Raw genomic sequence first — 13,768 nt, 5'->3', positions numbered from 1 at the left:
TTTTGAAATAAATACAACTACTAAGTCATTATTGTATTTTTTTAAAAAAAAGTGTTATTATGTTAAGTGTAATTAAGAATTTAGTATAAATGTATTAGTAAATTGAGTATAACAAATTAATAATTTTTATTAGTAGACATGTATAATTATTAATATAATTGATAATATCAATTATATTATATATACTAATATACATTATATAATACATATAACTAATAATATCACTATTATAAGGTTGTAATTAATTAAATTAAATATTATATATATACAAACACACACACACATACAGATATATATTAGCGGTGACGGGGTGGGGGATGGGGCGGAGGTATACTCCCCCGCTCCCCGGCCCATTTCTTAACAGGGGAAAAAAATTTCCCTCACCCCGTTAGCTCCCGCAAGCACCCGTCCCAATTATCATCCTTATCAGTGTGCCAAAACTCGAATTGGCTACACTTATTTGCAGCTGGCTGCCCTCCTTACCACTCAAATCGGCTAGACTTGTTTGCGGTTGGCTGCTCTTTGCCAGTGATGCCAACCTGATTGAGCTTGCCCAATGTTTGCCGTTTGGGTGGTCAAAATGCCAACCAACTAATGGATCCAGATTCTATGCAATCATTATGTGATTGTAAGGTATAGTTAAAAGTTAGAAATGAGTTAACATAAATTTAAATGGATAGAATTCATTGTGGAACATGCATTTCAATGAGCGGTCAATTTTATTTTACTTTTATATGTTATTGTGTTTGTGTCTACTATTTTTTATTATGGTTTCTCTTTCTTTTCTAAAAACTTTTATCTTTTATAATTAATGTGTTATTTTTTATTCATATGGATTAACTTGGATTAGAGTAATTTTATTTGTTACATTAGTAAATTCATTAACTCTGCTAAACATTAAATATTCGTTCATAAGAAAATAGATTGTTGCCTCTTTTGTATATAATTGAATATAAATATGTAGTTCTAGGTCTAGAATCATTGTAAAAATTTAATAATTATCTCAAAAAATTATATAAATTTTTTTGTATGGCTTGCATAATTTGATGGATATTTTTACATTATAATAAATACAACTATAGAAGCTTTTGAAGTTTGATATGAAAGTTGAACACTTAAAATATGTTAAATTTCTAAAATAAAATTAGTGAACATGTAAAAATATTTGATTTCTTTTTCATGAATTATTAATGCTTACACAAGTTGACAATATACACACACACTAGTTTAATTGGGAACCTATGTCAATTCTTCTCATACTTGTTTTTGAGGTCAATTAGATCAATAGAAGAGTGGCAATGGATTGAGTTACTCACAATAGGCTCCATCAAATGCTCAATTTCAACTTGGGTTTGATCAAATTTGACCCAAGCTCGAATTGTTTGAGCATCTTGTTGAGCTTTTCACACACACACACACACCATCCAGATGGTGTGTGTGTGTGTAACACATAATAATATAGTGGCAATAGGGGTTGAGATTGGTTTGGTATAAATAATTTTGTATCACTTTTTTTTTTGTAATTTTAGTTTTACCCTTCTAATTAACTCTTTACCAATAAGTACGCATAGGATCGAACTTAGGGTGCGTTTGATAAATTGAAGTCTAAAATCTGAAATTTTAATCCATTAAGTTATTGAATAGTTAAATACTAAATTTGATACATTTGAGTGTATATCACATTAAGTGATAAATGAATAGCTTATCAATTATTTTTGACAAAAGTTTTGCTTAGAAAATTTAGTGTCACTTAATTAATTCAAATGTTCTATTTTCGTTATCAAACACAACTAAACATATTAAGATTTGAACTCATTAAATTTACGTACTGAATTGAATTATCAAACATGGCCTTAATTATTTTACTGATATAATACAACTCCTTAAACTACTCAATTGCAAAATTACTTTACTATTAATTAAATAACTTCTCATCTCAATTATAACACAAACTAAATTACTAAATATCACAACTTCTAAAAACTGTCACGTTTAAACAACTTCTGAGTTCTCGCTCTATAAAAATGTCTTGTCATGGAAGCCATCTTCCAGGACAAACTACTATATAATTGGGATTTTCATGGTGCGTTTTGCTTTGATGAAAGTTTGTTGTAGATGTGTTTTGTATGTATGAGTCTATGTTTCCTTTGTCTTTCATTTTCTTTATCTTTTTAAAAATTTCTCACTCTTTTTTGACTTCTATAGTTTTGCATAAACATGATATTTTTAATAAATTTTCACTATTTTTTAATTTCTTATAATTTTGCATAATTAAGCTACTTCTGTGTATGTCCATGTGTGCGCATTTCCTTTTGAGATTTTTTTAATATTATGTTATTTTAAACTCATCTTCTTAAGCATATTCAGAAGTGTGTGCACACAAACATGCTAAAAATAGTGAAATTACCTAAGCCGCCTCAATTAGTCATAGGACTTGAGTTTGGGGTGCATTTAATAAAATTGAAATTTAAAGTCTAAATCTATTAAGTTGTTGAATAGTTAAGTACTAAATTTGATACATTTGAGTATATATCATATTAAGTGATAAGCGAATAGTTTATCACTTATTTTTGTAATCAAGTTTTGCCTAATGTCACTTAATTAATTCAGATGTTCTATTTTTTGTTATCAAATGCAACTAGACATATTAAGATTTGAATCCGTTAATTTTAAGTACTGAATTGAGTTATGAAACAGTGCTTTAGTTTAAACTCGCTTATTTTAATTGAGTTGAATATAGTATTCATCAAGTTCGAGTCAAGGTAAATCGAGTTTGAACTTGAATATACTTAAAATAGTGAAATTACCTAAATCTCGATTAGTCATAGGACTTGAGCTTAGTTTGAGCTCGCTTATTTTAATCGAGTTGATCTCAAATGCTTGAATATAGTATTCATCAAGTTTGAACCAAGATAAATCGAGATTGAACTTGAATGTACCCGTGTTTGGACTTGACTGGACTGTTACCACGCCCACATTTCATATCATGGTTCAAAGACTCAGTCGAGTCGTCATCGGAATGAGGTTTTCCGTTTCGATATCGAGACGAGATGATTCCGAAATAATGGATCGCCAAGAAGTTGGTTGAGATGTCTCCGAAACGGATAGAAATGGTTGAGTCGCTCCAAGTTATCACGAGTCAACTCGAATTTTTATTATTTTTACTAATTTCTTTTTTTTTTTTACAATTTTTAGAATATTAAATGTTTCAAAAATTTGCGTATCGTCGAAATCGCAACCGATATACCGCGAGACCGATGTGGAATAGTCCGAGCCATGGCCGCGGCTTTGAATCATGTTTCATACACAATATTTGCACCTGTAAATTTTTTTCTCCGCGAGGAATGGGCAACTCGGGCAACTTTTTCCTTCCATGGAGGAAGCAAAGAGGGTTGGCTTTAGTTGAAAAAAATATGACCAGAAAAGCAAACAGAAAAGAACAGGAGAAAAAGCGTTATGATGCATAGCTAATGAAACCAAAAGCCTTCTTTATTATTTATCTTTTTGCGTAAAGTATGTGAAAAAGCGAATACTGTTACTAATTCCGTCTTTTATCTACAGATGTCTCTGAACTTTCTCTCCCGCAAATGTCCAAAATCCAAGGAAGCGTTGTATCAATTCAAATAGATCAACACCATCAATTCTTTCATCTGCATGCTGTTACTCCCAAATGAATCCACATGTTTTCATACTGGTATTTGTCAACTGTTCAAGTTCCTGAACTGCTTGGTTCACGCCATGAACAATCATTTTCTTTACCTGTTCCAGAAATGAATATTGAGTCAGACAGCACTAGGTGTTCCCATTTTAACACAATTACCCAAAAAATGATCCATAATCAAATAAATGAAAGACAGGCTGCTACCTCTAGCTTGTCTTCTCTGGCCTTGTGGTTCTTTGGAAGTCTCCTAAACTCCTCAGTCAATCGAAGGCACTCATGTAAATTTTCCGGAGAAACGAAGTCTGCAGCAACTTTTGTACAAGACTGAAAGTGCCAAAGGAAAGTTCTGAGTTGAATGAATGCATCAAAAGAATGAGCTAGAGGGGAAGATATTTTACCTTCAGATTCCGAACCTGATGTGGGCTACCTGCTGGAATAAAAACCGCCTCTCCAATTCTCTGCTCAAATGTCCAGGGCTCTATACCTAAAATGATTCAGATCATTTAGTAAAATGAAATAAAATGATTCAGACAGGAATAACAAGTAAATTTAATGTTTTGTTTAGTATTTCTTTATTTTCCTGTGGTGTGGAGTAAAAAGAGATGCTAATGCAATGGCGGATGCTAACCATATTCTTCCTTTAGCTTCCTTTTGTGTTCCATGGTAAGGTAGAACGACTGGTCATGAATTGGATGAATAACCTAAAAACATTATAAGGTTACCCAAGTGCACAAGTACATTATAAGGTTCTAAGAAAATAAAATTTCCTTGTGTCAATGAAAGCTACCTGATCAACTGGACAGCAGTAAGTGTGCCTAAATTCTGTTGAATGTTTTACAAGATATTCTTTCAGTTTGGGTACATCTTCTCTCCTGAAAATGTCCCACAGAGCACCACCTCTTTCATCTATATGTTCCATGGATGAAAAACTAGAACAAGGTTGTTCTTCTACACATTCTTCCAAGATATTTCCTGCTTTTTCACTCCTTTCACATGCGTTCCCGTCTTTTATTACATCATGAAACATCCCAACCTGACAAACATTCTCTAAGCTAGAGCCATTATTCAATTTCAAATTTCCAAAATGTTCTTTTTCATCCTGCGCTTTATGTTTCTTCTTCAAAGTCTCAATTGCAGAACGTTGCTCATCAGTTAATACTACTTCTGCTGTGTGAGTCAAAATATTTACCTGAAAAAGTTAGCATTAAAAGACATCAGCTTGCAATAAACCAATAATAATAATAATAATAAAGGCAAGGAAATAGACAAAAGTTGCTTCTGAATTATGCATTATTCAGCAATCAAAAGGAAAGAGCAAACACAGAAAAAAGGGGACAACAACATTTCAACTGTGGAAACAGGTGAAGATAATATGTTTTACTGGTCCATCAATCTATTAGCAGAGAGCTAACTTCAAAGCAAAACAAAAAGGTTCCACATAAAAGACCTCGCGACATGCTCTATTGAAGACCAAATGGATTTAAAGATGCATAAGTAATCATTGCAGTTATAAGACAGAACTCAACAACTGATTTTCAAACATCACATCAGTTTGGTGTAGCATAATTTTCTATGTAAAGCAATGCTCGTATCAGAAAAGAATACCCTATAAACCTAGCCTATTTTCCCAAAGTTTTTTTTGTCAATTAAGTACTGTACAGGTCCATCAGCATGAGGATATGAATCCTTGTTAAAAGGGGAAGGAAAAAGACTTGATGGAAAGACCGCACATATGTTGACATGTCCAGCACCTACCGCATCTGACATATCGCAATGAAGTTTGGTTACAGAATCCCCTCTTCCCAGTTCTTCTGCAAGTCCATATGCTATGTAAGTCTTTGGGCCTAGATCAGGTTTCAAGACATGAGCAGGTAGCTTCACAGCCAAATTCAGGAAACCAACTCGCGGGTCTGTGTATTCTGGAAATGGCAATGCACTGATGAACTCATCACAATGCCGTGGCAAAAGGTCGTCAAACTTATCAGATGGTGGCCAGTCCTTGAGTTTGAGCATCTCAGGCCAAAAATTCTTATATGTTCTTCCTTCTATGTAACCCTTAAAAAACTTGCGGGTGCTGATTTCAACCTGCCAAAGGCATAAGTGTTAAAACAATATTAAAAGACAATGAAAATGCTTTCTGGACAGAAAACAAAGTATATTATGGCATCCTACATTTAAACACTTCTTCAGACGAAAGCTAACAGGATAAAGCATGAAAATGGTAGAATTACCTCGCAACCTGCAAGGCAATCAATAGCCTTGACTTCTGACATTTTTGTACTGACAATTGAATCATTGTGCTCACACAATGCACGCCACATAACCATCGGCTCCCAGCTTAATCTACTTGTCTGCTCAAGAACATTCTGAACTATCACTGGTTCACCTCTAGCCCAGTGACTACGGAAGTGGAAAAGCTCCTCCTGCCTCATGACATCCAATGAATCTGGGCAGTACAAGTAGTTGTCACAAGACCCTTCTCTAAAAGCAGCTCTCCTTAACCTTTTAGGGTCAGATTCCTGGAGAATTGGCCATGAAATTGCATGACTAGTTTTGCAATCATCTAAAATTTTTTGTGCTCTGGCTTCCAAAGTTGAGATCCAATCTTCTTGAAGGAGATGCTTGAGCTCAAGCAGACAACTACCACAGCCACCCATTTCTCTTGGAGCACATGTGATACTTCCATTATCATTGGCAACCCATCTGATTACTGGTTCAACCTGGTCTCTTGCACGTTCCATATCCAAAGTTCCTGGCAGTGGATCTCCACCATGCATATAATCATTGCCTTTATTCACATAGTGGTAAAGTACTCTATCATGACTTCCTAAAAACTCATCTTTGCGTATCTCACGACAACAATTAAGACAGAGCTCGTAGGAACACTTTGGACAACTTCGATGTAGATCAACTATTGAGGTCGAACAGTGATTACTGTAAAGATGAAAAAGCCCTATTTATCTCCATTACCAATCAGTTGAGAACAATATTCTCTTAGAGAAAAGATAATATACCAGTAGACACGTTCATCATCATAGTGAGTTGACCATCAGTTAAGAACAATATTCTCTTAGCGAAAAGATAACGTACCAGTAGACACGCTCATCATCATAGAAAGTTGACCGTTTTACTTCAATTGAAAATGATGGTACCCCTGATGGTACAATTTCTATCAGAAAAAAATTATATTGAAGCAAACAAATTCAAATTCTATTATCAAATATGCATACCTTGAATACAGGATTCCATTTCTAGCTCCTCAATTTGCTCCTGATGAATTTGTTTTAAAATAGGGAGAAGTTGGTTGATTAGATAGTGAAGATGCCGAACCTTTTCTGAATCATCCAGATCTCTTTGTGATGTCTAACACAGAATTTGAATAAAACATCAGCCAGTATTTCAGAAACTACAAAAAAGATATGCTGTTAACTTCTAAAAAACCAACAAACCTTAATAAAGGAACTTGAATGCAAGCATAAATTGCAATTGCAGTTTCTACTGCAATGTGGACATGTTTCTGAAACTTCTTCCTCGGACAACTCAGGATACCTACATTAAGACAAAAGTTTTCAGAAAAATAAGACATCCAAGTTATTATAGATTTCCTAAAAGAATGAACAAAAGATACCAATGCAAACATCTTTTTTTTTTTTTTGAGAGTTGAATGAAGGCTAGCAAGTTACCATTGCTTAATGCATTGTATGCAGTAAACTTTCTCTTTACACTTCGTACAAGGAACAACTGTTACCCTGTCATTCCTCTGGCACTGATGACACTTCACATGCCGCTTTTTCTCTACCTGCTTTATGAACATTTCTGTTTATACAAGTTTTTCATCAAAAGAGAAAGTAATGAAAGAAACAAAAGATGGGACTTACCTTGATGTTCCCATTTGAGGATCTGTCCATACTTTTCCTATCACATATCGAAGCTGACTTCCAAGAAGAGGAAGATGAGGAAGGAGATGAGTTAACCGAAGAGCCTTTGCCATTGTTATCCTGTTTTCTTTTTATGTCCTTAATACTTCCCTTTGTCGGCACAGAAGTTGATCTGCTACCTCCTTTCACTGTAGCATAACTTGAGTAACTACTTACAGTGCTTTCTTCAAATGATAAAACCACATCTTCTTCGTCATCTATCCAATCCCCAAAAAGATAATCACCCTCAAAACTGAATTTCTTGTTTGTGGCACAGCGGTGTCGTGCAGAAATTCTTCTACTATCTGAGCTTTCAAATTCTTCTTCAGTTTTTTGAACATCTACTTGAGCTGTTGATATCCTTGGCTTTTCCTTGCTTTCATTCCAGTCATCATCACTTCCATCCCCATTTCCTTTGGCAAAAAAATTGGCTACAGAAACTTTTTTCCTTCTTGAACCATCAGAATTTCTCTCTGAATTCTTCTTATCTGAGGTTCTTCCCTTAGGTGGGTGCTGAGCTACTTGTGCTTTGCCAATGGCTTTTGTGGAATTTAATTTATTCACATCACCTATATGCGTCCTCATTTTCTTTCCTTCACACATCCCTTTTTGAATAGATTCATTCTGAAGAAATTTATTCTTTTCAGAAGTGTTCGAACAATCTTTTGAATTTCTCTTGTCATCTGAAACTTCAAAATCTAGGACCATTCTTTGCTGATTAATGGCAGTTTTGGTCATTGAGGAAGTTCCTGGACTGTCCTCTCTGTCTTCCTCTTCTTCTGATTCCTCTTGAAGCATGCAACCTTTTTTCTTGTTTGACAAACTAGGATGCCTCTTGGATGGACCTCTGCCATCTAAGCATTTTCTCCTCCTTTTCTTTGACAAGATTCTCATGTTTCTTCGAGGTGATCCCAGATTGATCAGTTCATCAGAAAAACTTGTATTTTCCATCGTACTTTCACTGCTTTGGCAACAACTAGGCTTTTTTGGATTTGCACCACCAGATAATTCCGTACATTGACATAGCTTGACTTGGTTTGAGGTCTCTTCCCCGTTGAGTAGTGTGACTCTGTTATCCTCCTCTTCATCTTCAAAACTCAGTACAAGCTTTCTCCTTTTGGGAAAACCAGGCCTTTTTCCAGAACTCCCACGAACCATTTGGATTTCGTTATCAGCATATTGCCTTACACTTTCCTGCTTTGTAATCAACACAGCCATCTGCACAGAAAATGCAAACAAAACAGGCTGAATAATCAATGCCAATGTCCAATATTTGAGTCCAAAAATGCAACAATGTAACTGAATGTAATACATAACAACAAAGAACCAGTTAAACTGTATTGGTTATCAGACCCAAAAGTCCCTGTCACCCCCAGACTTCACCTCTCAAGACAATTCTTGAGTGACATATTCAAGCCCAGGGATAAATTGAAATGACTCTTCATTGTTTCTAGCTCCTACTTTTAAAAAGTGAATCAATCTTTTTCTCAAAAGGATCAGAAGTAGTATGACACTATGAAGTTACATTATTTATGCAAAGTCAAAATGCATGTGCCATGTTTGTGATTCATGTGCAGCAGAAGGTGCAAATGACGCCCATCCTAGCAATTGCTTTTCTGACAGAAGTTTCAATATCAGATGCCGATACTAATACCCATGTAACAGCTCAAGTTCTCCTGCTTAGCAATCACACTGTCATCTTCTCTACCATGCAAGCAAATAAATAAATAAAAGCCTTAATTTTGAAAGTAATCCCTTTCTTTTCAGCATTATCCCTGAGCTCAATAAATAAATACCCAAACATCCAATTTGATTATACCGCTAGATATCCAATCCAAAAGCCCTCCTTCCCAACACTAGCCCACCACCCCAAAAAAAAAAAAAAAAAAAAACCACAATAAAGAAACTAAAAGAATTGGAAGATACAGAGATTACATATATATTATTCATAGAAATTCAAAAGTGCATGTGCGCATAAATGCATGTGCCATGAAGCTCAGCCTGACAATTACTTCAGACACAAATGAAAATGCAGAGAAGCAGCAAAAAAATTCACAAAAAAGAAACAAAATCTACATTGATTCCACTCCACGTCAGCAAGACTCGGCCAATGGAATTTAACAAACATAACGTGTCATTATCGGCTAAACAAACAAATAAAATCTAGCACAACCGAAATTCATCATTCCGATAGAAACAGAATCCAACTGATCAGCTCAACAAGAACTCAAAAAGACACCCATATGCCGTAAAAATTCAAAAAACCCATGATGAAAACAAGCCCAAAACCAGAAAAAAAGTCAACATTCAACAGACTCTGATAGAGGGTCGTCGTAAATAAAGTCAGGTAATCAAAAAATGCAAAAAAAAACTGACTGACCTGATGAATCAAAATTTAGAAAAGACGATCAAAGGACAAACTTTGCATGGTAGGAAGTTGGGATTTTGATGGAGAGGTGATCAGGTGTTGGGGGGGTCGGCGAACGGGACTGGACTGCAATTGGGATTTGGATTGAAGTGAAAATTGAGATGAGTTGAAAAGGAAAAAAAAAAGAGAAAAAATTCGACGTCGTCAAGGTAGGAAAGAGATATACTACTAGAAATAAGAAGAGTCCAGCCAAAGCTGCAACAGAGAATAGAGGGAAAGAAACCGAACACTAGCCTGTATCTTTTCGCAATTAATTTGAGGTATTTTTCATTTTAAAAATTGCTATTATTTAATGAAATAAAAAATTATGCTTTTTCCTGTGGATTAGACGATCAGGCAAGTAGTCAGCAGTTCACAGTATTAGCACTTTTTTTACTACAAAAAAAAAAAAAAAAAAAAAACTTATACTATGTTGTTGTTAGGTATGGGGAAAGAGAAAATCCATGCGTATCAATTTCTTGCCATGTGGGCTTTTACCCCTTACATAATTATCTTTTTGAAAACAGCACCAAAATCGGAGAGGTTTTGGGTGGAAATATTTGGTGGAGTTATTGATTTCCATTTATTGATACTAAAAGAATATTTTCTGGTAATTATTAGAGTTATAAAGTATGTAGAATTGTAAATTGCCACTCAAGTGTTAGGTCTTTTGATTTTTTTATTTAATAAAAAGTTAAGAGTGCGTTTGATAAAATTAAAATCTAAAAACTAAAATATTAAATTTGAATTTATTAAATTATTGAATTATACATTTTAAGTGAGTGTATATCATATAATGTATAAGTGAATCATTTATCGCTTATTTTTAGAGCAAATTCTACATAAAAAATCTATTATCACTTAATTAATTTTTTATTATTAAATGCGTTCAAATATGCTAAAATCTAAATTCATTCAATTTAAGTGTTGAATTGAATTATTTGATTTAATCGAAACTTATTATAAATCGTTACCCGAATTTGCTAGATTTAGCATAAGATACCGATAGAGGTGGCAAAATGGGCGGGATGGGCGGGATTTGCTTGGGTTTGAGATGGAACCGAGTCATATGGGTTTGGGCCCAACCTTACCCATATGTGTTTTGGGACTAACTTGGGCGGGATCATTTTGGGATGGGTTTAGATTGATCCCGCCCAATACCCAAATCCATTTTCTACATATTTTTTTTCCTTTAATTCATTTTTTATTTTTATATAATTTTTATATTTTTGATTTATTAAATTTCTTTTAGTTTTATTAAATAAACATGCAAGTGCTTTATACTCAAGATTCCCACCAAAAATTGGATTAACAAATAAAGGAAAAGATAGATATACAGCCATATTCCAACATATATCAAGATGGCCAAGGTCCTTAGGATGTTGAATATTTATCATTATCATTGTCCAAGGATGACAGGTCTAAACTAACTGAAATGGTGGAAATTCTTGTGGATAATGACTAGGAAGACTACTAGATTATATTCGCTGGTATGACTATAAAAATTGTTAAAGATAATTTTTGAATCTAAGATTCCGTTTGGATTGACTTTTTTTTCAAAAAATAAGTTTTTCAAATACAATGTTACAGTAATATACAATAACTCAAGAAACATCCCATCCATATTAATATATCAAATATTTCAAAAAAATTTTATAGTAAAAATTTTTCATATACACTGCTACAATAAAATATTTCAAAAACACCTACCAAAAACAGCTAATCCAAACGGAGCCCTTGCCATTTGAGCCCAATGGGTACCCAAGTATTTCCCATCCTTTCCCATTCATTAATGGGTATAGTTGGGATGTGTCCCAACTTAAACCCAATACCAAATTATAGTACCCATCCCGCCCAAAGTTCCTTTGGGCATGGGTAGCCCATTGGGACTTGAGACAAATTGCCAACTCTAGATACCGATACGCGAGCAAAATTTGTTTGGGACCCATCTCACAGAAACATTTAAATTGCTTAAACTATCCGAGGCAAAATGGAGGAAAAACAATAATATTCTTGTAGACAAAAATTTCACAAAATAAAACAGACATATTGAAAGACGCTAAAAAGTTTAGAACATTCCTGCCATGTGCAGGAGTATCTATGTGCTGCTGTTACTTTGGTGGCGATACAGAAAAAGGAGCTGGATAAATGTAAAGCATTTTGGATGGGAAAAACACAAGTAAGAGGCGGCGGCATCCGTTCGGTCCCCGGTACGTATAAACTGCTGGTTTCCACGTGTCTTTTTTTCTTTTCTTTCTTTCTACTCATGTTTCACGTTTTTCTTTTTGATTAATTGATTCTAGGGATAATTTCACGTACCGCCCCTGAAGTATCTGACAATTGCAGAGAGCTCCCCTCAGGTTTTAGAAATTACACCTAATTCCCTTGCTTTTACTATTTAGGTAACAAAATAGACCCATCATGCTAGATTTTTTTTCAAATGCCCTAAATTACCCTTGTTCTATTAAAAAAACAAAAGAAAACGAGTTTCCTCAATATTTTCTTCCAAATTTGCGACAATACCACTACCAAACAAACACTTCAAACTTCAATGCCAAATCTAATTATTTTCAAACATGCGACAAACCCACCAAGCAAACAGTTTGAACAGTTTAAGAATTTCACCAGCTCCAAAAATCCCAACATCTGTCTTGTTATATCATTCCAGGCTAAATAGTTTTTGAAAATTTAATTCTCCCTTGACAATCAACAACCAAACTCACACTCTAAACTTAAATTCAATACCTAACACTGTCGCAAAACAAATAATAATCTAACCTACCACCACCAGTAGAACAATACTCTGACCTCCACAGAAATATATATTAACATCGTAAAATAAAGTTAAGCCATCCATAACAAAACCAAAACCAACGATATTAATCAAGTAAAGAAAATCAAATGCATTTATTAACATCCTACACAAGTTTTTAGGATAATAATCAATCCAACAATTTTCTCACTAATCCATCCTCTTCCATGCGTGTTAGTTATCAATTGCATTAGTTATTTCATTATCATCACTACAAGCATATTCATTTCTCTTTAGTTGATAATAAAATCTATTCCTACAAGTAAAATAGTGTCATATTTCTCAAGTAAATAGAGATGGTTATGGTATGGTAAATTATCATTAAGATAAATAGAGATGTGGATATAGAGAAAAAGTAAGAGAAAAAGAAAGGTAAAGAGACAATAAGAGAAAGGAAGAAAGAATCGTTGCTTACAAGAGTGAGAGAGAGAGAGAAAAAAGAAATGGTTGTTGGTGGAGAATAAAAGAGATAGGGTTTCTTTTTCTTTTTTCTTTTTTCTTGGTTTTATTTAACCTTTGCATCATATTGTGAATTGTCTATCAAGTGAAGGATATTATAGTCATATTATCACACCAAGAGAAGTTAGTGTAATTTCTTAAATCTGAAGAGAGTTGAATGAAATTGTCAAAAACCTCATGGGAGGTTTGTAAAATTATCCCTTGATTCTAATCAAAGTTACAAGTAAAATAGTGTCATATTTCTCAAGTAAATAGAGATGGTTATGGTATGGTAAATTATCATTAAGATAAATAGAGATGTGGATATAGAGAAAAAGTAAGAGAAAAAGAAAGGTAAAGAGACAATAAGAGAAAGGAAGAAAGAATCGTTGCTTACAAGAGTGAGAGAGAGAGAGAAAAAAGAAATGGTTGTTGGTGGAGAATAAAAGAGATAGGGTTTCTTTTTCTTTTTTCTTTTTTCTTGGTTTTATTTAACCTTTGCATCATATTGTGAATTGTCTATCAAGTGAAGG

At 34.0% G+C, this 13,768-nt stretch overlaps 1 protein-coding gene across 1 annotated transcript; it reads right to left on the bottom strand.

Annotated features, from left to right (window-relative positions):
* Window positions 1-3,471: 3,471 nt before the first annotated feature.
* LOC113782711 (lysine-specific demethylase JMJ25-like) lies at window positions 3,472-10,156 on the bottom strand. The gene is made up of 13 exons (XM_027328614.1): window positions 9,959-10,156; window positions 7,540-8,796; window positions 7,345-7,460; window positions 7,111-7,210; window positions 6,892-7,024; window positions 6,752-6,815; window positions 5,893-6,595; window positions 5,417-5,746; window positions 4,449-4,850; window positions 4,290-4,362; window positions 4,060-4,145; window positions 3,866-3,985; window positions 3,472-3,759 (listed from the first exon to the last, which is right to left on the bottom strand). Exons 2-13 carry the CDS (start codon window positions 8,794-8,796, stop codon window positions 3,661-3,663), a joined length of 3,483 nt encoding a protein of 1,160 aa, XP_027184415.1. The 5' UTR covers window positions 9,959-10,156; the 3' UTR covers window positions 3,472-3,660.
* Window positions 10,157-13,768: the final 3,612 nt, after the last annotated feature.

This window comes from Coffea eugenioides, chromosome 9, assembly GCF_003713205.1.
Source record: "Coffea eugenioides isolate CCC68of chromosome 9, Ceug_1.0, whole genome shotgun sequence".
Lineage (NCBI taxonomy): Eukaryota > Viridiplantae > Streptophyta > Magnoliopsida > Gentianales > Rubiaceae > Coffea > Coffea eugenioides.
This window is presented reverse-complemented; position numbering and strand designations above follow the sequence as displayed.

What these genes read in the sequence shown, in the direction of transcription:
- LOC113782711 (XM_027328614.1), bottom strand. Translation starts at nt 8,796, where the DNA reads ATGGCTGTGTTGATTACAAAGCAGGAAAGTGTAAGGCAATATGCTGAT. An exon ending in ATACAATGCATTAAGCAATG is followed by an intron (nt 7,211 to 7,344) that starts GTAACTTGCTAG and finishes GTCTTAATGTAG; the next exon opens with GTATCCTGAGTTGTCCGAGG. An exon ending in ATCAGGTTCGGAATCTGAAG is followed by an intron (nt 3,986 to 4,059) that starts GTAAAATATCTT and finishes TGGCACTTTCAG; the next exon opens with TCTTGTACAAAAGTTGCTGC.